General features: G+C 38.1%; 1 protein-coding gene across 6 annotated transcripts in view; it reads right to left on the reverse strand.

The window, feature by feature from the left end:
• Window positions 1–479: 479 nt before the first annotated feature.
• LOC127657520 (trafficking kinesin-binding protein 1-like) overlaps window positions 480–26,014 on the reverse strand; it is a 77,036-nt gene continuing 51,501 nt past the window's right edge. For 5 of the 6 annotated variants that reach the window (XM_052146353.1, XM_052146349.1, XM_052146351.1 and 2 more), the window contains 13 exons: window positions 23,794–23,910; window positions 23,089–23,189; window positions 22,051–22,159; window positions 19,764–19,842; window positions 17,222–17,352; window positions 17,036–17,110; window positions 16,584–16,721; window positions 16,307–16,383; window positions 15,805–16,038; window positions 15,124–15,455; window positions 11,856–12,191; window positions 7,744–7,846; window positions 480–3,003 (listed from right to left, as the gene is read on the reverse strand). In XM_052146353.1, coding sequence (XP_052002313.1) covers window positions 2,220–3,003; window positions 7,744–7,846; window positions 11,856–12,191; window positions 15,124–15,455; window positions 15,805–16,038; window positions 16,307–16,383; window positions 16,584–16,721; window positions 17,036–17,110; window positions 17,222–17,352; window positions 19,764–19,842; window positions 22,051–22,159; window positions 23,089–23,189; window positions 23,794–23,910 — 2,616 coding nt within the window. In that variant the 3' untranslated portion in view covers window positions 480–2,219. Of the gene's footprint in view, window positions 3,004–5,943; window positions 6,033–7,743; window positions 7,847–11,855; window positions 12,192–15,123; window positions 15,456–15,804; window positions 16,039–16,306; window positions 16,384–16,583; window positions 16,722–17,035; window positions 17,111–17,221; window positions 17,353–19,763; window positions 19,843–22,050; window positions 22,160–23,088; window positions 23,190–23,793; window positions 23,911–26,014 lie in introns of all 6 variants that reach the window. The other variant, XM_052146354.1, reaches the window with a different exon arrangement.

Consider the following 26,014-nt stretch of genomic DNA (forward strand, 5'->3'; position numbering starts at 1 on the left):
CCAGTGTCAGTCAAGTTTTCATGTTTCAAATTTACATAATTTATTAATCACAATATTTGTTTGCGAAACAGTGGTTTGGAGTTTTTTTATGCTAACATTAAGATTTTCACAGTTTCATTAATTGTTTCATAATTTTTACTTTTTAAATTAGCTGAAAAACATTTAGCAGACTGTGTATCGGCAGGTTTATTGTGACTTACCCCAAATATAGTGAAAATTGTCCTGCTATGGACCTCACAAAAGGTCAACATGTGTTTAATTCTTATCCTTTTTTCCTGGGAAATAACTGGACATTTTTAATTGTTTTATTTTTTTGGGCAAACAAGACTTTAAGGTTCTTGCCTTACAGAAATTGAATTCCAAAATTAAACACACCATGACAAATATTTACTGGAGTAAAAATTGTGTCTCTGGATCTGAACTTTGACCTTACAACATCATCGACTGGTGCAAAAAAGACGACAGGCACAAAATGATCTCAAGTGGTTTATTGATGACCCTTGCAAAGGCGAGCTTTGAAATTCATGAACAAAAACTCTTTTCACCTTTGTTGACGCTTTCCATTTTCACATTTTTTCAAGTTTAGGTATTTTGTTCTTTTCTTAAAAAAGATAGCATATTTACACTTTGCATATTTACCATTTACAATATACAAGTAAAATGTCCCTTCATCAAGGTGATGAAATAAACCAACCATTGAAATCAATGTTTAGTCATGGCAGATACCGTTGTGGTTCTGAAACACATTCAAAAAAAGTTACGCTTTGATTAAATGCAAACACACATACAGCGCACATGGTCAAGTGACAAATCTCATTCGTTTCAACTAAAAGAAACACACAGGCCTTTTCTTTAGACAAACTCATGCAACTGTATGTGCTTCTTCATCAATCGCAAATACAATATATCCTTCACACAGAACACCCTACAACTGCATTGACAACTTCAACAAAGGTTAAAACCATTGGGAAGTCAACACATCAACATAGTTACAGTGTTTATGCCAGTGCATATTGTGGCAGGCAAAGCCATTATGATTCTGTCAATAATAATAAAAATAAAAAAGATCAGGCACTATGATTTCATTCCTGTTGCACCTTTGAAATCTTTAAAGCTACAGTACACACTTCACTTTTCGAATAACATATCAGTCAATAGGTTCCAAAGTCACAGATGATGATGAACATCCTCTTGACCAAGGAAATGTGTAGTTGTGCAATTTTCCCATCAAGTCTTCGATACTGTAATTATTTATACTGTTTTGGTATGTCACAAAAGGACATTAAAAGCAATGATTATGTTTCAAGTTCAGACCAAACTGCTGCAATTCATCGTACAGCCCTTTAAGCTCTCTGAAATATTTCAGTCAGTCAACTTTTGACTAGTCTTCGAGGCTGTACAGAGCAGAGAGTTAACAGAGCCCTCTGGTAAATGTTGAATCATTGAGATGTGTTATTACACTGTTATTACCGCCATATTATATATTTAAGCCAATTCAGACATTAAAGGTTATGTTGCATTCATATAATTGGCTAGACTAGATTGAGCACGGCTTCTGTGAAAATATCTGTACTACGTAAAAGCATATTTAAAATTTTCTGCATAATTGATGGGCTTTGTATAAAGCTTAATATTACGGCCAATAAGAAGTTTCAAATCTGACCAAAATTTGACAACAGACAAGGCTTCAATATTTATCAATATCTCGGCTACCATTAGCATTAAGGTGCTCTCAGTGCTCTTGCTAACCTCATGAAACTCACACATCTTGAAATATCACACAGCAAAACAACTGTGGGGTTAGGAAGACCAAATGTACAACAATAACTATACCAACAACAAAAAAGAAATGTTCTTGCTTATCTTTGAGTAGTTATAAATTCAAAAAGTGGAGCATGAATTTCCCTCTTTGTTAAAATGCTACATTTGCCTGCAGCTAGCAAGTGCAAGGCCCATTTTCTTCTCAAGATGACAAAAGCTTGAAACATATGACACTGCTGAATGAACTGTACTGTGTGTGTTGGCTAGACAGAAAGAAAGAGAAAAAGACAAAGAACAGAAAGAGGTTTATATAGCAGTCGTCATAACAAAATAATCTATACAAATATCATTATCATCACTAATAACAGGCACTGCAGAGTTGTCATAAGAATGATTTACTGTTTAACCATAAATTTAAACAAATAAAAAGGTAAACGGGGATGATAGTGAGGCAACATTCACTTTTCATTGAGGCTAGTTTGTCTGGGTGGCCTGGGGGCCAACAGCAGGTCCTCAGTTTGAGGCCCAGGGCCCTTCATAGCCATACTAGCCCCAACCATAGCAGGATAACTGCGGTTTCTTCTCATCCCTGAGTTCAGCACTGGCAATCCCCCGATGGGAGAGGTCACCACAGTATGGCCTCCGAATGGAGGACCTGGCCTTCCAATCCCCAGCATGTGTCCCGGGGTCAATGTTCTGGGAGCCAGGCTAAACCTCTTCACCTTGTCCACCAGTCGCAGGTTCTGCACACTAACCTCAGTCTGACACTGCAAATTATTTTGAACCCTTTCATCTGCTTCCCGTACATCCTTTAGAATTGAAATGGCTGGTCGTGATGCCAGGAAAGTTTCGTAGGTTGGGTCTGAAGGGTTGTAGTCTACAGGTAACACAGGACTGGTGGGTTTAGACTTGCTGGGGGAGTTTGGAGGGGTGGAGGGGAGAGTGTCTGAGCCCAGGTGGGTGGGGGTGCCAGTGCATGTTGATGATGAGCAGGGGTCTGTTGGAGAGGCCGGATCCGCCCGGTCCCAGCTGAGAGGGTTATAGACAGCAGCAGATATACCTCTATCCTGTAGGAGGTGCACTAGACCCAGAGAGGTACTGGTGGTCTTGGTAGAGTCCCGGAGGTTGGTGAAGCTCTCCGCCAGGGTGAGGCGGCGAGGAGTGCAGGGGGTGGACACAGGGGTTGAATGCAGACTAGTGTTGGATTTCACACAAGAGGCGAATGATGGACCTGATAACAGACTGAGGAAGAAAGACTTGATAAGTTGGTAATATCTGGCTGTACAAGCAGCATGCCAAACCATGCATTTATTGTTTAGCTGGTTAGGGTTGCACCGGCTGTGCGTAAGGTCTCGATTAAGTCGGGACAGGGCTTAGTAACAGCTGATTAGTTTGTAACCAAGTCAGTGCTTAATTTGGTTGCACAACCATTTCACCACAAGACTTAGCTAGTAGGTCGTAAGCTCTCTGTAAAGCAATAAGTAGTCGTCTAATCTGACGTTTACTTTTATTGATCCAATGAGCAGCTGTCAAATTTGTAAACAGAAGTGTTGAAAAACCATGCATTTCTGTTTTGATACAGTTGATGTGAGACAAAAAACGTTTACCGTCAGCCGTAATAAATTATATTTCTATTGAAATACAATATCAATAGACATTTATTTGTTTTAATATCCAATATATTATTTATTGTTACTTTGTGGCCATTTATGCAATAAGTTATAACTTACAGCATGCATGGCTGGTGCAACTTTCAGAAAATTATACAACAACATTTTAGAGTGCTTTAAGTAATTAAATCCAAATTAAGAAATTTTCTTCATTGGTGAAATGTGGTTCGTGTGTTGGCACTTTGATTGGGATAAACGTGTTTCAGTTTTGATTTCTTTTCATAAACTTAAATATGTATGAATGTCATTGCAGAACATAAAGTATCAATCCAATCCTTTTCTCAAAACTACCTTCAGTTTTCTAATCCATGTGTGCAATTACTTGTAACCAACTTGTTCCAAGATCATTTAAAGGAATAGTTCACCCAAAAATGAAAACTCCCTCATTATTCACTTATCCTGATGCCATCCCAGATGTGTATGACTGTCTTCCTTCAGCAGAACACAAATGAAGATTTTCAGAAGAAGATGAAGCTCTGTCAGATCCTTATAATGCAAGTAAACGGGTGCCAGCACTTTGATGGTCCAAAAGTCACATTTAGGCAGCATAAATATAATCCACACAACTCCAGTTGATCAATGAATGTCTTTGAAAAAAAATCGATGTGTTTGTGTAAAAAAATAAACAGATAATTGAAACTTTATTAATTTTTAAAAAGCGTTTCCTGCTAGCAATTGACGCATCACGTAGCTGTGGACTGACGCAAGCACATCAGCGAGTTCATGTGAAAATTCGGAAGTGCCGCTTATTTACAACAGAAGAACGAATGTTAGTTCATTTCAAAGAGCATCAGAGCCCTGGACGGAAGTGGCGAATTAAAGTTAAAAACATTTTAATTAATGACTTCTTGTTGCTGCCTAAATGTGACTTTTGTACCGTCAAAGTGCTGGCACCCGTTTATTTGCATTATAAGGAACTGACATAACCATCTTCTTCTAAAAATCTTCATTTGTGTTCTGCAGAAGAAAGACACATACACATCTGGGATGGCATCAGGGTAAGTGAATAACGAAAGAATCTTCATTTTTGGGTGAACAATTCCTGTAAGTGGGTGTTCCAAGGTGTCAAAATACCCAATTTAGAACAGAAGATCTATCGTATTATCATACAAAACTAAAAACAAATTCGTTCAACCCTAACAAACTTATTTTGTTTTATGTTTTGCTTGAAGTGTGCTTGTGCTTGATAATAGGCCAAAATGCCACTTGATTTGTTGATGTTTTTTAAAATCCTTGTTATCTTGTTTTTGAAATTCACACAAGTGTGGCTGAAAGGAATATTCCAGGTTCATTACAAGTTAAGCTCAGTCCACTAAATTTGTGGCATTATGTTGATTACCACAAAAATTTATTTCGACTCGTCCCTCCTTTTCTTTATAAAAAGCACAAATCTGGGTTACAGTGAGGCACTTACAATGGAAGTGAATAAGGGTACATTTTTGAATGCTAAAATTTTCACTGTTTTTAAAAGTACAGCCACAAGACATATCAAGATGCATGTAAACATGATTTTAGTGTGATATAATCACATACAAACCTTTTCTGTGTAAAGATATTGCCAATTTTACGACTTTGTTGCCATGTCGATGTAATGTCAACAAACCCTAAAATGACTGTAAAAATGACAATTTAAACAACTTCACAGCTCAAATAATTAATAATATTTTTCTTTTTAAAGAAAAGGAGGGACAAGTCGAAAAAAATTTTTTGGTAATCAACATTATGCCACAAATACTGTCGATTGAGTTTAACATGTATTGAACTCAGAACATTCCTTTAATTGTCCAAATGGAGATATTGGGAGGCAAATTCTTTTCATTACAGATTAACTGGATATTCCACACCTCAGAATATATACTCCATTACATTTGTTTGATCAGACACAAATCAGATATAAAACTAATTTTTAAATGTTTGCACAACAAACCCCCACATGTTATTATATTAATAGACAGGATGGTATCAGAACAACCCGAAGCACAGTGAATGGTAACTGTAGGATTGACTATTGTAGAACAACCCATGGGCAAAGTGTTTTTTCCTCTGAAGGGTTCTCAACTCTGGAACATGTCAGAGCTGCACTAATTATTAGTAATTAATAAACATTTGGTTTAATGCTTCTAATTATATGTTGCCAGAGTTTGAAGCAACCTCAACAATTACTTTCCAATTTCCAAATGCTTGTTTTACTTTTGTTTAGTTGTATATATTTATTTATTTTCTTTGGGGAAAACCCCTATCTAGGGATCTGAGATGCAAATTAGCATGTTTTACAATGGCTTTGTTAGCATTTCTAAATTTCATGCACTCTATACCAATGAAAGAAACTATTTATATTACTGCTGTGAATACATTCACACATTCTGCACTGAAATTTTCACAGAAAAGTATTTTGATGTTAAGATGCCTCCAACAGAACAGTTAGAGTGGTTTGAGCTTGGTTAAAGAATAGCACACTTCCATCACACAATTCCCTTTTTAGGAACAGGCTGGTCATGCTATTCCGTCTCACCCGCAAGGGGCGCTGTTTAGTGAGTGTGCTTTAAACCCGCCACCAGCACAACATGATAGAGAGCTGCCTCCTCATCCTCATCATTTGACCTGGAGAGAGCCAGTCAAACAACTGTATAACAGCTGTCAGCAGAATTCTGTCTTAACAACAACACAAGTCCTGTCCCAAATTGTGCACTTGATGAGGATTTGTGGTCTCAAGGACTTCACTTGGGTATCCATAAGACCATAGAACTATGGTCTTATGTTTAATTGAAAATGTAAAAAAGTCCCTAGACAAAGGTAATGTGGTAGGAGCCGTATTTATCGACCTTACAAAAGCATTCGATACGGTCAATCATAGTTTGCTTTTATCCAAAATGTTAAATTTTTATTTTTCAAATGAGGCAGTGTTGTGGTTTACATCTTATCTCCACTCTAGAGTGCAGTGTGTTAAAGTTGATCAAAAGGTATCTGCACTTTCAAACATAAAAATGGGCATTCCACAGGGCTCTATACTTGGCCCTTTGCTGTTTAGTCTCTTTATAAATGACTTCCCTCTGCACTGCTCAGGTGCCAGATGTCAGCTCTATGCGGATGATGCAGTTCTTTATGTACCCACCAAGTCACCTGAGCAGGCTGCAGCCGTATTGTCTACTAGTATGTCTGACATTCAACAGTGGCTCATTCAAAATCAGTTAGTTTTAAATTTCTCAAAAACAGTTTCCATGTGTTTTTCCATTAAAAAAAATAGATATAAAAGGAAGATTTAATATTAAATTACAAAATAAAGAAATTCATCCAGTTGCAGAATTTAAATATTTAGGTTTAGTTTTAGATCCTCAACTTAAATTTGAAAAACATATAAAGAAAATCTTAAAAACATTACAAAGTAATCTCAATTGTTTTAAACTAATTAGAAGCTACATACCAAGTCAGGCAGCTCTGCTGTACATGCATGCTATGATATTTTCTCATATATCATATTGCATGACAACATGGGCACAAGCCGCTCCCACTGCAGTAAAACGCATAGGTTCTTTATATAATCGAGCAATAAAACTTTTGGATAAAAAACCATTACGATATCATCATTGCAGCATCTTTAAGAAATATAATTTAATGAATTTTGATAGCTTTAGCAATTATTCCTTTCTTAAACTAATTTATAAGTGCATTAATCATTTAGCACCTGAGCCACTAAGTACATTTATTGAGAGGCAGGACAACATCCGAGTCACTAGGAGCTCCACAAATCATGACTGTAAAATAGCATACTGCAGGACCAGCTTTGGACAGACGACCTTCTCTGTGAATAGTTCAAAACTCTGGAACTCATTACCTTTTGAAATCAAGACTGTGCCTGACTTTAAGATGTTCACTTCCAGGCTTAAAAACTGGTTAAAAATAAACCAAAAGTGTACTCATTTTTAATTATTATAAAAGTTGTACATGATATGTATGTATGTTTATATATATATATTTTTTTTTTTTAATTTAAGTAGTTAATCATGTACATTTTATTGTGTATAAAAGCCCTTCCAGGGACAGGAGTTGAAAATTAGCTATAGCTATAAACTTTATGTGCAACACATTAGTGACATGCTTGGTTTTGACACTATGTTTGTTTGCATTGTCCCTGTCAAATACAATTTAAATAAATAAATAGGGAGTCCCAAACCCACACAACAGTCCATGTGGCATTATGTCACCAAAGTATGGACTCGGAAGGGTTGAGGGTGGCATTTGGGACAGGACCATAGATTTATTTTACATTAATCATAACTCCAGTGTTGAGAGAGAGCAGTAAATCTGTATTTACCTGGGTGTGACTCTGGTGAGTTCGTCTGAAGGATGCAGTATCCTGCAGGTGGTGAAGGTGTACGTAGAGCTGGTGTGAGACATACATTTACCAGGGAAATTAACTGGGGAGAGTGACAGAGAGAAGAGACTAACATCAGTATACAACGACATGCACAAGCACACCTATAAAAACACACAGAGGAAGTTAAAACTGCTTCAGGTTCTGAGACTTAATGCAATGTAATGTGGCTTACTGCAAGCTACAGCTGTGCTCAAAAACTACCAGTAGAATTTTTTCTTGTCAAACATTCATTTTGATTATTTGATTATATATCTGACTTATCCTGATGCAGTTTTAAACAGATTCATACAGCAGGAGAGAAAGAGGAAAGATCAAATCATGAATTTCATTGTTAGACAGGAGAAAAACATTTTCTGCAGAAAGAAACGTGAATGGACTTTAAGCGCACACCATGTATGTGTGAGTGCACCAGTGTCACGTTTTCTAGAACATATTTTCAGTGGCATTTTATTTTACCTTTTTGAGGGCATTTTTTTAACCATATAAATCATATAACCATATAAATTCATGTCCATTTATGTGATCAGAATCAATTGACTTTAAAGGGCAATTTTACATTTCATTAATTTCAAACCCCAGATAATTTGAAGCTTTCTTTGGTGTGTAAAGAACTGACAATTGTGATTTTGAATGGTGTGAATGTGACCCTGTGGCTAGTGACGTAAGAGTATTCACTCACATGGCTGCGACTCACACTTTTTATAGGACTCTGACACTTGATCCTGTAAAACACAGTCTAACCTTTGGCTGGATGTTAGTTATATGCTAGGGCTCCGTGTTGGGATTGCACTATGTAACACAATTCTTGTTCCTGGGTAGTACGTGTTATTTCCTAATTGCTTATGCCTCTAAAGTTTATAAGCCATAGAAAATGGCTATTATTCCCCACAAACTTTGCTTTTGTGACCAGGACAGTGATATTTAGAAATGTACCTATTTCCAATGAGAAAACGGGCGAATGTGTGTCTTTTCGTTTACATAAAGTCAGAAAATACAACATTTGAATCCAAATTAACATGCATTTATACTAAAGTAATACAAAAATGACTACAAAAGATTTAGAAGTGAGTCGTTTTTCGAGATTTACGATTATAGTGTAAATAACTTTCACGAATCAGCCCCCAAATGTAGTCTCCCATCATGTTCTCATTATACTGTCCTTGGTAGAGGCGTTTAAAGTCCAGTATATCCTGATGGAAGTGCTTGCCTTGCTCCTCCGAGTACGCTCCCATGTTCTCCTGGAATTTATCAAGATGAGCATCAAGGATATGGACTTTGAGGGACATCCTTAAGCCCACTGTGCCATAGTTCTTCACAGAACTATAGAGTCTCAAGCAGCTCCACATAGTTTTCGGCCTTGTGATTGCCCAGGAAGCCCCGAACCACTAGGACAAAGTGAGCTTACTAGTGAGCTTCTTGGGGAATTCATTGCACCCCAGGATCTTCTTTATCTGTGGTTTGATGAAGACTGCGGCTTTGACCTTAGCCTCAGACAGCTTAGGGAAGAAGTCTTGAAGGTACTTGAAGGCAGCCGACTCCTTATCTAGAGCTCTGACAAATTGTTTCTTAAGGCCCAATTTGATGTGCAGTGGTGGCATCAGCACCTTCCGAGGGTCCACCAGTGGCTCCCACTTGATGTTGTTCCTCCCCACGGAGAACTCAGTCCACTGTGGCCAGTCCCGCCTGTGGAAGTGCGCCTTGGTGTCCCTGCTGTTCAAAGGGGTCCCAAAACATTTTACAAATTTTATAACATTAAATTCTGAGCAACAATTGCCCTCTTACCTTCCAGAGTTTTTTTGCAGTGCTCGCAGGTGAAATGAGGAGCCCAGGGTTTGTCTTGATCCCTGACAGGCATGCCGAAATATGTCTTGTACATCTTGTACTCACACATCTTAGCAGATGCTACCATGGAGTACTTTTTCGCTCTTGTCTTGATAAATTAGCAGCAGACATGGCATCAAGAGGCGCATTTTGCTATCTCAGATGCAGATATGTATGCACTTAGGCAGCTGGAACTAAACTGAACAGGTGGGCTTAAGGCCCCTCTAGTTATACAACCATTTATATTACTGGAAAGTTCTAGAAGTTACCCCAAGTTTACTCAGCACTGAATCTATCTGGAATATTCTGGAAAATAGGTACATTTCAAAATATCACTGTCCTGGTCACAAAAGCAAAGTTTGTGTGGAATAAAAAACATTCTATACTTTTGAGGCATAAGCAATTAGGAAATAACACTACCCAGGAACCCAAAAAAATATAATATAATTTAAAAAAAAATACAGTTACACTGTGTTGGCAGATGTGCGTTAAATGCATCCAGGGATGTGTTGGTGTGTTGTACAGTTCAGGAACAAACATCACACAAGTGGTGAACACTATCCTAAAGCTCACATCTAGGCACAGATGGGCTTGTGTGAATGGAGAGAGTTAGTAGTAAGGAGTCTTGAAAGTACAAAAGGAATTGAGGGATGAATTTCCAGAGTGCTGAGAATGAGAACAGAGTCTAGCCAGCCTGGAGTAGCTCTATATTTTCAACTTCTGCTTCATCTTCAGAGAGTCTATTCATAGATATGAGAATAATATAAAAGGCCGAATACTATTCTAAAATAACTATTTGTGTGAGTAAATCTCACAAAGCCTTTCCAGAACATCTCCAGATCATATTTCACCACAAATATCAATAAATAAAAATAAGAAATGACATTTTGCATAAAGAAAATGGTCTATTTTAGGAACATTAAGATTTTACATTATTAATGACAATTATGCACATATTCCTATTCATTTTTATTCAACTCATTATATTTAGTGCTTTTTTTGCAAGGGCCTTTTTTTAGTATGACTGACTTAATTGGATACGTTTATCTCACATATTTAAAAGTAATCTGAAATGATTAAATGCAGTTGTGAGAACTTCAGTTTAGTTAGCTGAACTTAAAACTGATGTAGATATATCAACTTTAAGGTCTGCTGCTATAAAGTTAGTGTTCAGTGCACCTTACTTTAATTGTCAAGTAAACCCAGCAAGTTTTGCACTGCAGGATGATCTCTTCTTGAGAGGCACACACCACACGCATTATAATTTGACTAGGAGGCACATAGATGTCAACACTTGACACACAAATCTTAGCAATGGTGAACCTCAACAAACATCTTTAAGCTCTTAACATCACCAAAATCTACAACAGTGATGACAAAAGCAACATCAGCAGCACACATTAAGTGTGCAAATAGCAAACAAATAAGCCTACAACACTAACCGCATTATTTATTAATGCTACAATGCATGCTGGGAACTGGCAAATCTTTGTTGAGATGTCTTTAAGCAAGTTGAGATGACAAATACATTTGTTAGTTCAACTTCAGTACAAGTTGATAGAATGACAACTTAATATCTTAAGTTGACCGGATAATTTAGTTGTGTCAACTCAAAAAAGCACCTAGATACAACTAAATGTCAATTTCAACTAAATGAATTTTTTTTTAATTGTCATGAAAATAATTCCACAACGCGAATATCTCATTTAATAAAGACTTTTTTTCTTTATGCAAAATATTAGTTCAGATTTTCTTTTGTTTTCAGGGCTAAATATTACCTGGACATGTTCTATATGAGAGTCAATCTAAAATGCCGTCATGCCCTTAACGTTTCGAATCATACACTCCTGCACCACACATTACAACATTCCTGAGAATATATATCCGCTGGCTGTATTTTCATGAAGCAAGAATTGATTTCTTACATCCATAAGCTCTATTCTCATTTTCAGCATGAGTAAGGAAGGAGCCAGAGACCTGATTTTCTGGCAGAATGACAGTAAAATGGTTAAAATGACTGTACTCAAAAGAACAAGGCAGCTCTCTTCACAGGTGAGGTAGTGGTTGGTGTACAGAGGGTATGTGCCTGCAGCTGAACAGGGAGAGAACCAGCTCATCCCAGACCCTCACAAGCAGTGTACAACTGGGGTTTGGAGGTCTCCACTGGGGCATCGTCCCCTAAAGCCTGTCCTGAAGGTTAGTGGTAGAGGGTTATGAGGGTCCCTCACCAGATGAGACCTCCTCCACTCCTGCCTCCACTCGGTCTGGCCATATTCCAGGGGTCCCTCCGCTCTCTCTCAGCTGCTCTTCTTGGCTGACGCAATTGTTGATGCGTGGTTGCCTGGAAGGGGGTGAGCAGGGCAGAGAGCCCAGGCCAGAAGTAGAGATGACCGATTGGGAATGCTGTCCTGGCTCATCTTCCTCCAGGTCGTTGAATTGGTACACCTCCTCCAGGTCCAGCTCCAGCGGGCGAAAGCCCTTGGTCACCACGCCCGGCCGAGTGTCAAGGAGGCCGCCTAGGTGGGGCTGGGCTAACTGCTGCCATGCATGCAGAGTGGCTGAACCTGAGGGGAGTAGAGACAGAGCGGAGAGCAGGTCAGTGTGAATGTGTGTGAATGGGTTACTATTTTGTATTTTAGCTAAATTTACATTTGTCTTCATAACTGAATAACTGATTTTATGCCTTAGGCCAGTACGTTTTTAAGATCAAATGTGTCCAAACTTTTAACTGGTAGCGAATAACTAAAGATTTAACTCCTTTTGATAGTGTAATTGAAAGACAAAAGAAAAGGAGAAAATATAAAGGGGAAAATTAAAGACGTTTATTAGAAAGCTATAAACAAACTTAAAGACAAAACGTAGGAAAATGAAAACTGACAAGATGGTAGAAGTAAACAAATGTGAAAACAATAGGTAGAAACAGGGACTTAGACAAGTCAAAGACATGCTCTGGATTCGTCACAATTCCTAAAAAATGTACTATTAGCAAGAGTGTGTCAGTAACGTTGTTCAGTGTAATCTTTCGTTATAACCAGCAGGAGGCACTAGAGAGGTTATTAAAAGATTCCCCCATTGATAAGCTTACTTTCATTTTAATGTATTATCAAAAAAATTAAAATAAATGATACAAACATTCCGTAGCTGTGATAAGCAAGCAAGCGTGCCTTAAGGGTTTTTGGTGACACTGTACATCTGCACACTTTCTTTGTGTCTCTATAAACAAATACTGAAAGTGCATTGTGGAATTGAAGTTTTTGCTCTTACTTTAATCTCCAGATAAAGGATTCTTCACACCATCACAAATGTATGCAAGGAAAAAGCATGCTCAACAACATTTTTAAATGAGACGACTCATCTCTATGAACTCTTTTTCACCAAGTCAGAAATATTGAATTGTGTTGTTAATTTTTAAATGCAAGTTTGATTTTTAAATTGTTCGGATACCAAAAAATTAAGTCAGTTATCTAACATTTTTACAGAGAGTGTTAAAATTCAGCATTGAACTAGGTGTGAATAGTTTTGGTGTTAATAGCTCTTTATGAATTAGTGGACTAGTGTGAAAAGGCATTGACAATTAAAGGGATAGTTCACCTTAAAATGAAAATTCTCTCATCACTTACACACCCTCATGCATCTCAGATGAGTCTGACTTTCTTTCTTCTGCAGAACACAAACGATGAGTTTTAGAAGAACATTTCTGCTATGTGGGTCCATTCAGTGCAAGTTAATGGTGACCAGAATTTTGATGCACAGAAAAGTACATAAAGGCAGCGTAAAAGTAATCCATAAGACTCCAGTGGTTTAATTAATATCTTCAAAAGTGATATGATACGTGTGGGTGAGAAACAGATCAATATCTAAGTATTTTTTACTAATAATCTCCACCTTGTAAATCAGAACAGAATGTGAATCACCAAAAAACAAAAGAAGAAGAATGTTGAAGTGAAAGTGGATAATTATAGTAAAAAAGACTTAAATTTGAATCAGTTTTTTACCCACATCTATCATATCGCTTCTGAAGACATTTATTACAGCACTGACATTGTACAGACATACAATTCTTCGAAAAATCTTAATTTGTGTTCTGCAGAAGAAAAAAAAAGTCATACACATCTGAAATGGCATGAGGGTGAGTACAATGTGGCCAAAAATAGCCTGTGTCTTTGTTCATCCTTTTGATCTTTCTTTCAAAATATTCACAAATATCTAACCTTTAATTGAAGTAAACTAAATGAGACGGGGGAAATATCTCAGTTAAATAAATATTTTTCTCCAAAACATGTTTGCCACATTAATTGGCACCCCCAGAAATTCTTATGAGTAAAATATATCAGAAATATATTCCCGTTATTATTAAAATATTTTTAGTACACCTGGGTGACCAGGAACATGGAATTGTTCAGCCATGACTTCCTGTTTCACCGGGGTATAAATATGAGGTAACACACAAGCCAAATTCCCTTAGTTGTCCATCACAGTGGGTAAGACTAAAGAAAATACAGTTCTGATGTGCGGCAAAAGGTTATTGAGCAACACAAAATGGTAAGTGGCTATAAAAAAATAGCCAAAGCGTTGAAAATAACCATTTCCATCCTCAGGGCAATAATTAAGTTCCAATTAACTGGAGATCTTAAGAATCGACCAGGAAGATGACAAGTGAGGAGGATGGGTTGAGAGGCCAAAGAATCTGCAAGGATCACAGCTGGAGAATTGCAGAAATTAGTTGGGTTAAAAAATCAGAAAGTCTCCAAAACTACAATCAGACGTCACCTATATCACCACATTTTGTTTGAGATGGTTTCAAGAAAAAAGCCTCTGCTCTCATCCAACAACAAACTCAAGCGTCTTCAGATTGCCAGACACTACTGGGACTTCAAATGCGACCGGGTTCTATGGTCAGATGAAACAAAAAAGAGCTTTTTGACAGCAAACACCAGAGATGGGTTTGGTGCACACAGAGATGAAGTAGTACCCAATGCCCACAGTTAAATATGGTGCTGGATCTTGAATGTTGTGGGGCTGTTTTTCTGCCAGAGGTCCTGGACATCTTGTTTGGATACATGGCATCATGGACTCTATCAAATACCAACAGATAAAAATTAAAACCAGATTGCCTGGTTGGGCCCTGGTTGGATCTTCCAGCAGGACAATGATCCAAAACACACATTAAAATCAACACAAATATGGTTCATCGACCATAAAAATCAAGGTTCTGCCATAACCACAACTGCAAATGATGAGATCATTTTCATTTTTGTTTGAACTATCCCTTTAAGTTGCACTGAGACTGGGTTCTTGAGGACTAAATTTCTCACATCTATAATATACTGGCAGTGTGCGAGAGTGAGGGTGTCTAAAACGCAAACCAGCAGCGAAGCTGTGTGTGTCTGAATTAGAATGAGCGTTGTGTCGTAAGGTCCTCAGCTCTGTGGTGCATCAGCGTCCACAAAGCGTCGAACACCTAGAGGCTGAATGGCCTGGATATGGCTCGGTTACCTTCCAGAGGTTTGACAATCTGGAGTTTATCTGGCAGGTAGGAGCGGGCACTGTAGATGGAGTACACCGAGTGCAGGGTGCCCAGAGACATGATGCTGTCCGCCGGAGTGAGGGAGCCGCCCTCCTCAATGCCACTCCCACCATCTCTGTCCCCGTACATTTTGTTCTTCTCCTCCGACAGAGCGTTGAGTTTACGCTCTCTCTCCTCCTCGAAGAAACGCCGTTCGCTCATGCAGTTGTCCCGGCGAAGGGAGAGACGTCGCAGAGCCGCCTCCAGGTCACGGGAGCCGGGTGTGCCAGGCGTGCCAGGCTTTCTGTTGGAGTCATTAGAGCTGAAACAAAAATCAGAGCTAGAATGTAAACAGAGAAATGTGAAAGGATATTGCTGTACTTGTTCTGAGGTCTAGTGTTGACTCCTACTGAAAAATACTTTATAATAAAAAATTATGTTTTCTTAAAAAATTGCAGTGAAATAATTGTGTTTAAAATATTATTCATTTGTCCACCAAATCAAAGTCATGTGGTGTAACCAACATGTAGGGTAGCATTTTGTTGTTTATGTTGACCATAAAAATACATAAATCAGAGCAGACACCATGAGACCCTCAGGACTGAGTGTGAAGTAAAAAGAAAGATATATCTATATATAACATGGCAGAAAGCCTTGTTTGATGCTCTCACCCATCCTGAAGTGATTCAGTGTCCATCAGCATGCTGTTAGTGCGGTTGTCCATTTCTAAACCGTCCCCTCCATACATGCTCGATCTGGGTGTGCTCAGACAACTAGATCTCCTGGAGTTCAGACTGGATGTCTGATTGGACCCCGGGATGTTCATAGGGGAGGGGCCCATCGAGCGCTGCCGAACCGTCTGGTTGATGTTCCGCACAGTCTCAAAGACACGCTTAGGTTGCAACCTGAAGAAAACGTGATAATAATAATAATAATGTTAACAGACAAAAAAAAAAAAAGAATCACACAGAAAAATATAAACCTCTGTCAGAGGAATTCTCTACTCTCTGTGGAGCAGTTCATATATGCACATATCAAAATGTCTTCTCTAACATGATAGGAAAGCGTTTTAATCATCTAATGACATACGTCTCGACACTGGTACATTTCATATTCCTTTTAAAACGCCTTTCCAATTTTGATGATCTGAGACATAGGCTCAAACAAACACACCTTTGTTCTTCTACTTCTGGATCAGACATCTGAATCTCTTTCCTCATGGTGCCTTCAATTTCAGCAGCTAAAGAGTCCTGTTACATACAGTACACAATAGACACACAGTTTGGGAATCTGCATGTATTTTAGTATTACTGTTATTGATTCGAGATAAACTTCAGAACAAACATCTGTAGTTATCCAGTGACACATTTGCAGTTTATATCCAATTTCCATTTATGAATTATTTATTCATAAAAGGTTTTCAATTTTTTTCTCAGTCCTTATCTCTTACCAAGGGGAAGAGGCCGAGCGAGTGGAATCGTCGTGGTGTACTGAGAGGCATTGTTTTATTCCTGAAGTTCTTCAGTTCCTCCTGAGCTTCATGAAGCATCTCCATACACTCAGCATACTTATCTTCCAACTCCCTCAGCTGGAGACAGAAACACAAAGATTGAGATAAGATATGCATACCAGCTGAAAACAGCAGTAAAATACTATCAGAGATTGCAAATTCCACACAAAGCACAATGAAAGGAAAATACATACCCATTTTAGTCATCTTAACAAACTACACTCTTCTAGACAATTCTGCTATTAATTACTCACCCTCATGTTGTTCCAAAGGATAACTTAGGCTAAAATGTCCCTTTATTATATTATATATCATTATATGGCACTGTTTAGTTAAAGTGATTAGGTGAATATTGTCCAAGCAGACAGAGTTGTGGTGTTTTTGTATGTTACCTCTGCTGTTAGGGCTCTTTGAGCATCTTTAGCAGCTCCCAAATGCTGAGTGAGCTCTTCGTTTTCTACTGCATACTAAAAAAAACACATATGAATACGCAGATATACTGTAAGTGTGCTTCTTTTAACTCATACAATAAGACCACGTCACATTCACAGAAGCTACACCGAACAGCGAGAACTCACAGATTTGGCTTTTTTCTGCAGGTCGACGACCTGAGAGAGGAGGTGGGTGATTTCCTCTTGCTGTCGAGAGGCATCCTCCGTCTTCTTAGCTAACTCCTCTGCAATCGTGGAGATCTGTATGTTAGCATCTCCTGAGAGGGAGAGATACAGTTACAGTGAGGGAAAAAAGTATTTGATCCCCTGCTGATTTTGTACATTTGCCCACTGACAAACAAATGATCAGTCTATAATTTTAATGGTAGGTTAATTTGAACAGTGAGAGACAGAATAACAACAAAACATCCAGAAAAATGCATGTCAAAAATGTTATAAATTGAATTGGATTTTAATGAGGGAAATAAGTATTTGACCCCCTCTCAATCAGAGATTTCTGGCTCCCAGGTGTCTTTTATACAGGTAATGAGCTGAGATTAGGATCATACTCTTAAAGGGAGTTTGATCTCAGTTTGTTACCTGTATAAAACACCTGTTCACAGAAGCAATCAATCAATCAGATTCCAAACTCTCCACCATGGCCAAGACCAAAGAGCTGTCCAAGAATGTCAGGGACAAGATTGTAGATCTGGAATGGGCTACAAAACCAATGCCAAGCAGCTTGGTGAGAAGGTGACAACAGTTGGTGCGATTATTCGCAAATGGAAGAAACATAAAAGAACTGTCAATCTCCCTCGAGACAAGATCTCCCCACGTGGAGTTGCAATGATCATGAGAACAGTGAGGAATCAGCCCAGAACTACACAGGAGGACCGTGTCAAAGATCTCAAGGCAGCTGGGACCATAGTCACCAAGAAAACAATTGGTAGAACACTATGCCGTGAAGGACTGAAATCCTGCAGCACCCGCAAGGTCCCCCTGCTCAAGGAAGCACATGTACATGCCCGTCTGAAGTTTGCCAATGAACATCTGAATGAGTCAGAGGAGAACTGGGAGAAAGTGTTGTGGTCAGATGAGACCAAAATCGAGCTCTTTGGCATCAACTCAACTCGCCGTGTTTGGAGGAGGAGGAATGCTGCCTATGACCCAAAGTACACCATCCCCACCGTCAAACATGGAGGAAACATTATGCTTTGGGGGGGTTTTCTGCTAAGGGGACAGGACAACTTCACCGCATCAAAGGGACTATGGACGAGGCCATGTACTGTCAAATCTTGGGTGAGAACCTCCTTCCGTCAGCCAGGGTATTGAAAATGGGTCGTGGATGGGTATTCCAGCATAACAATGACCCAAAAACACACGGCCAAGGCAACAAAGGAGTGGCTCAAGAAGAAGCCCATTAAGGTCCTGGAGTGGCCTAGCCAGTCTCCAGACCTTAATCTGTGGAGGGAGCTGAAGGTTGCCAAACGTCAGCCTCGAAACCTTAATGACTTGGAGAAGATCTGCAAAGAGGAGTGGGTCAAAATCCCTCCTGAGATGTGTGCAAACCTGGTGGCCAACTACAAGAAATGTCTGACCTCTGTGATTGCCAACAAGGGTTTTGCCACCAAGTACTAAGTCATGTTTTGCAGAGGGGTCAAATACTTATTTCCCTCATTAAAATGCAATTCAATTTATAACATTTTTGACATGTGTTTTTCTGGATTTTTTTGTTGTTATTCTGTCTCTCACTGTTCAAATTAACCTACCATTAAAATTATAGACTGATCATTTGTTTGTCAGTGGGCAAACGTACAAAATCAGCAGGGGATCAAATACTTTTTTCCCCTCACTGTATGTTCCAAATAAATTATTACAATAATATAATTCTAACTACTGTATATATCATTCCTCACAAAAAAGGAGGCTTTCAGATTATTCATAATAAAGGAAATATTGCTCACAGCAGGTGATGTAATCAAGTCTGACAATAATCATCTTGAAATGTATTGTTCAAAGCAGTGAATTTGTTATGCAAGCAATGTTTTGATGGCTGTAGTGGTGTTTTTAAAAGGGATGAATTTAGCATTTGTATTCTTCTAAAAATCTTTGTTTGTGTTTAGCAGAAGAAAGTCAGTCATACACATCTGGGATGGCCTGAGGGCGAGTAAATGATGAAAGAAATATATTTTTAGGGTGAACTATTCATTTAAACATGAACAGCCTGACCTTACATTGGAAATGGCAAAGCATTCGCATCTGTGTTTACTGTACATACTTGCGTAGAGTATGTTTTAGCCTTTACAGAACACTAAAGAGCAAGCACTCTCAGCACACTAAAATGCTCTGAGGTGTTGCATCAGTAAATTCAGCCCCCTTTAAAGCACCACTTCTAAAAATATTCTAATATAATTTAGATATTTTTTTTTAAAATAAACTAGTCAACTTCACTGATCAACTAGTTGAAAAGTTATAGATTACTCTCATTTTTTGAGCAACTGTCATTAATAAGTTACATCAGTACTAAGACAACGCAAGGTGGATACAATAAGGTACAGGAATATAAAAGTATACATGAATTCACCCAGTGTAGGATGGCTTGTAGTGAGTGATATCAGATTACATTGGGAGGTAATGTGATCGTTGATTAGCTCTGCTGTGAGATGATGTTATGGGTGGATCTACTCACGGAGCTCTTTAACACAGTCATTTACAAGCTGTTGTTCCTTTTCTTCATATGAGATTGTCTCAGTCTCTAGGTGATTTGCCTACACACACACACACACACACACACACACACACACACACACACACACACACACACACACAAGAATGAACTGGACTGTCTGGTGGCATCATATTACAATACTGCTCTTTTGTTTCTATTTCTTGTCAAGAGAAGGTGGTGTCTAAAGTGGCCATGTTTTAAACAATTCAATCCAATGGAGTCGTCATCCAACTCTGTTACACAAACTTTGAGGGGCCAAGCTGTTCACATTTCACGAGTCAATGTAATGAGGCTGACATTAAGTGAGAAATGTTATATGTTGAAGTCTTTGGATCTGCATTCATCCTTTGTGTCTGAAGTTTCTAAAAATGTTTTTGTGTCAATAGGTTTTGTGTGGGTGTGAATGCAGATTTCATAGTCAGTGAGGCATGGAATTCCACACCTGTGTTGGAATTAGATGCTCGACACATGCCACTTTAGATCTAGTTACGGTGAGGCACATACAGTGAGAAAGAGAGAGAGCTACAAAAGCTGACTAAAATGTTATCTGATATGCTGGTGAATTTTTGGAATGAATTAAGTACTCTCATCATTTACTCACCCTTATGTCATTCCAGATGTGTATGACTTTCATCTGCTGAACACAAATTAAGATTTTTAGAAGAATTTCTAAGCTCTTTTGGTCCAAACAATTTAAGTGAATAGGTATCAAAATTTTGAAGCTCCAAAAATTACATGAGTCAGCATAAAAGTAATCCATATGACTCCAGTGGTCAAATCAATGTCTTCAAAGGCGATATGATAGGTGTGGATGAGAAACAAGTATTTATGTCATATGTGTTTTTTGGTGATTCACCTTCTGCATGCATATTGCCCCCCTACAGGACAGAAAAAATTACTAGCAAAAAAGTACTTAATTATTGATCTATTTCTCGGCCACACCTATCATATCACTTCTGAAGATTTGTATTTAACCACTGGAGTCTTATAGATTACTTTTATGCTGCCTCTATGTGCATTTTGGAGCGTAAAAATGTCGGCACCCATTTACTTGCATATTATGGACCTACAGCGCTGAGATATTCTTCTAAGAATCATAATGTGTGTTCTGCATAAGAAAGAAAGTCGTAAACATCTGGGATGGCATGAGGGTGAGTAAATTATAAGACAATTTTCATTAATAAAATTTTTGGTGAACTTTCCCTTTAACTCTTTCCCCGCCAGCGTTTGTAAAAAAAAAGTTGCCAGCCACCGCCAGGGTTTTTGACGATTTTCGCTAAACTTTAATGGCCCGCAGAATATTTTCTTCCATGAATATATGAAGATGCTATATATCAAAATAAAGATCTGAGCCTCTGCTTTTAGAAAACGATTTTATTTTATCTTCATTTGTTCTTTTTTTATTGCCACTTGAACAGAGGTAGGTTTTGTCAAAAACAACATTTCGGACAAAAAGCTGAGAAAAAGGCATTTTTATCAAACAAGTGCTTTAGTATTAGTATGGTGTTCCACTTCACGTTTGAGACGATCGCAGTCTGTTTCTTTGATCAAAGAGTTGCGTACTCTTTCAAAACATGCGTGCGGGTCTTCCTTACCGTATACCACCTAAAACACGGATACCCGGAAAATTCCGTGTTTGGCGGGGAAGCGTTTTTTCATAAAACCCAGAAAATTCCGTGTTTGGCGGGGAAAGAGTTAATGGATCAGTACTACATGGATTATTTGTTGACTTTTTGTAAAATTCATTAGTCACTTTCCCTTATGTATTCATATAAATTTAAACCAAAATTATTTTTTTTAAGTTTATGTACATGTAGTCAAGTATATACAGTATATACTTATATTTACAAACATACACACACACAAACATATGGTATATATATATATATATACACACACACACACACACACACACACTGTATATATGTGTGTGTATATTTGCTTATTTTTCTATGGAGCTTATTATAACTGTATTTTAGGTCTCATTTCCTTGAAGAGCACAGATAAGAGGCAAATGTCTTCACCTGAAAATGTATTTAGTTGTATAGTGTGTTTGCCTAAGAAATTTGATTTGCCTAAAATCTTGATCATTTTGAAAGCTGTTTTGAATATGTGCAGACTCTAAATGAGAGGCTTCTTACTGATATAATGCAAATCACTGGAATTAGCAGTGGAAGTGTATGCACTGTGATCAGAACACTGCCGTTCCCTTTGGGCGCTGTTCTGAGGTCAGATCTCAGTCTCTCACCTCTGATCTTAGGACAATGTTCTCTGCCTCCAGGTCTTGGAGTTTCTTCTGCAGTGAATCCAGAGGGAGGTAATTTGGGACAGAGAGAGACGAGTCATTTCCACGAATGCTGCAAAGTAAATCACAGACAGGTATGCATTTTTCCGTGGATGAAAATAAACCTAATAATTCTCAGCACTGAAATTAGCATATTTAACAAGGTTTTGGATAAAGGAAGCTCAGATCATGATTTTTGCCATTGCATTTTTTGTCATCTGATCGGTCCATAATGATGACGATACCGGTAATTTGACCTTTTATCAGGAGCTCTGTCATAACTGGTTAATACAAACAGTTGTGATGACATGACAGTTATGCTACAGTCTTAAAAAAGCCTTGCATCTTTTGCGACTGATGTGATTTGACGTCTGACAGAATTGTCTTTGATCGGCAAAATTAAGGAAACATGATTGAGCGGTCTTCACTTCCTACAGTATATTCACACATACAGTATATTGCACAATACTGGTCAGTGGGTAATCAATCACAGCATTTCTAATCTTTACATTTTCTTTAGAATATTTGAGTGGTTCTTGCCCAAGAATAACTCGCCGCTAAAGTTTTATGGTGTAATGTGTGATTGCCAGGTTATTGTTATTGCAATATAGATGTTTTGAGTGGTTTCGAGTCCATTACTAGTATGATTGCATGGGCATATCTGGGTGTTCTGAGAACTTCTGGGTGGTTGCTTACTGGCCCAAATCCAAATTAGTCCTTAAATGTAAGTCTATGGGATAATTTTGCCCATTTTTTAGTCCATCAGCCAAAGATTATATGCCTTATTTCTTAGAAAAATAACAGCACACCTCTCTTCAACAAGCCGCATGATTTAAGGTATTATCGATGTCTGCACCACAAACAGTGAGGGATGAATTAAGCACTGAAGTTTCTAACATGCGTTATGGGTTGGTTTACACAATAGTATCAGTAATAATCAGTCTAAAGCTTTATGTTATGTTAGCATTGCTGGAAAGTTGAGAAAAGATCTCACGGACTCACGGTGTGGTAGCAGCAGACTCTCCGTCGCTCTCCTCAGCTGCACTGGTGTAGAACTGCAGGAGTTCATCTTTCATGGACAGATCATGACGCAACTGAGACACCTGCGTGCACGTACACACACAAACGCTCACCGCTCACAACAATACACACAGTGTACTTATTAACCCTCCTATTCTGATCAAGTAAGGCCACTTACTTTGCTGTTTGCGGTCACTTTTGACCGGAGACCGTACAGGTGCAACTTTTTATTTTTTAAAGAAAATTGTGGCTGATTGATAGATTTTATTTGACAAAATTCCCAAAATAAATATAATAGTTATATAGTTAATTTCTGTGCATGTTTTTTCTGCATTGTGGCTAATATATATTGTATTTGACAAATGATAATAATAAAAATGCTCTTTCCCATTCATTTCCTACTGTCTGTCAATTTTGACCACATAGATTTATCGAATCAAGTCCAATTTTATTTATTTAATTTTTTTTCGTGTGGAGGAAAAGTCACTACATCTTGTACCACTCAGATAAACAAAACTATTTGTATTACATTGTAAAAATTTATTTTGGTCAAAAATGAAGTACACTAAAAAAAAAAAAAACTTTATGAAAAAGTTATGTTTTTCCATTTTAATATTAAATAAGTAGTTATAAAATTTTGCAGACAAAACAATTTTGGGATTCTTCAGCTAAACCTCATTCACTCACCTCTTCCCGTATATGTTCCACCTGCTCCTCCAGGGAGGTGTTCCTCTCACTGAGAGTTTTGTTCTTCTTCAGCAGAGACTGACCTATTCGTGCTGCCAACTCCAAATCCCGCTCTTTCTGAATGGACACAGAGAAGAAGAGGCAGATTAATGATCATCAACGACATAGCTTTCATATGGCTTCAGAAAAATTATATATATATATTATGTAATGCGTAAGTAAGCCTTATGGACTAATTTCATGATATTTTTTTCATAATTTTATGTTGCTTTTGCATCCTATTTGTAGCCTGAAAGCTCCAGTCCCCATTCTTATTGCATGAAATAAGCCAAAGAAATACAGTTAAAAACAATAAATAAAAAATAATTTAAACAATTCTGTCACCCGTATGATGACAATATTAATTTCTGCGTGAACTATCCCTTTAATATGTTAAAAACAAAATATCTGTATAATGCAATTTAGAAACAGAATTTCATGGGTAAAGTGAATAAAGGGTAGATAAAATAATTTAATCTGGAGAAACTGATATAAAAACCAAAGTTTACTTGGGTCAGACACGAACGCTGAAAATTCTCATCATCAGCAGAGTGCTCGAGCACTGAACACGCACAGCAGGGGCGGTTCTGGAGTGGAGTGGTATAATGGTAAAAGTGGTATTCTCATTTCCATCCCACTGAGAGTTCAGTAAACCCACATCATAGTAAATGGACCAAAAAAACAATATTTAAACAAAACATCACTGCTTAATAATATTTATTAAATATTTGCTTACGGTGCATAAGAGACCATCTGAAAATTCCACACACTGTGCTAAAACGTCACTGGTGTCCAAGTATTCAATGCAAATGCCTTGCATGTTCCATCTTAAACACTTATTAAAACAACGATTTACACATTCTAAAGATTGTAAACTGTATGTATAACTTACACTTTAATTGAATTAATGAATGTGTCAGGGCTGAGACGGCACAGGGATGAGAAGTGAGCTCTTATGTCTGTATGATATAGTCATACAGTGCTGTGAAAAAGTATTTGCCCCCACCCTGATTTCTTCTGTTTTTGTGTATCTCTCACACTAAATTGTTTCAAAATTTCAAAACACAATCTAAGATAAAACAAAGGCAATCTAAGTAAACACAAAATACAATTTTTAAATGATGTTATTTATTTAAGCAAAAAAGTTATCCAATACCTACTGGGCCTCTGTGAAAAAGTATTTGCCCCCTTAGTTACTAAATCCCCAAATCTATGAAACTGCATTCATAATGGTGTTCAGCTGGACTAGACACACCCAGGCCGGATTACTGCCAGCCGTGTTCAATCAAATCAACACCTAAGTAAAATTTTTCAGCAGCATGATGTTGGCTAAAAGGATTCACCCAGTAGCACACTATGCCATGGTTGAAAGATAATCCAGAAATTACAAGGAAAAAGGTGATAGAAATACATCAGTCTGGGAAGGGTTACAAAGCCAAATCAAAAGCTCTGGGACTCCAAAGAACCACAGTGAGAGCCATTATCTCCAAAGGCATAGTAGTGAACCTGCCCAGAAGTGTCAAACCTTCCAAAAAATCTCCAAGAGCACAGCAATGACTCATCTAGGAAGACACAAAAAGCCAAGGACAAAATGCAAGGAACTGCAGTCCTCTCTCGCATCTCATAGGTCATTGTTCATGACTCCTCTATCAGAAAGACACTGGCCAACAATGCCACCCATGGAAGAGTTGTGAGGCGAAAATTCAAACACAGAATTCCATAAAAAGAACATCATACCTATGGTCAAGCATGGTGGTGGTAGCTTCAGGGCCAGGGTGACTTGCAATAATTGAGGGAAACATGAATTCTGCTCTCTACCAGAAAATCCTAAAGGAGAACGTCCGGTCATCAGTCCGTGAGTTGAAGCTCAAGCGCACTGGATTATGTAGCAAGATAATTATCCAAAGCAGAGGAGTAAATCTACCTCTGAATGGCTCAAAAGGAGCTAAATTAAAGTTTTGGAGTGGCCTAGACAAAGTCCTGACTTGAACCCATTTGAGATGCTATGGCAGGAACTTTAACAGGCAGTTCATGCTCGAAAAGCCTCCAATGTGGCTGAACTAAAGCAGTTCTGCAAAGAAGAGTGGGCCAGAATTCTACCACAACGTTGTGAAAGACTGATCTCCAGTTATCGGAAGCATTTGGTTGCAGTTTAGCTGCTAATGGTGGCACAACCAGCTAT

Source organism: Xyrauchen texanus, chromosome 17 (genome assembly GCF_025860055.1).
Source record: "Xyrauchen texanus isolate HMW12.3.18 chromosome 17, RBS_HiC_50CHRs, whole genome shotgun sequence".
In the NCBI taxonomy this organism is placed as follows: domain Eukaryota; kingdom Metazoa; phylum Chordata; class Actinopteri; order Cypriniformes; family Catostomidae; genus Xyrauchen; species Xyrauchen texanus.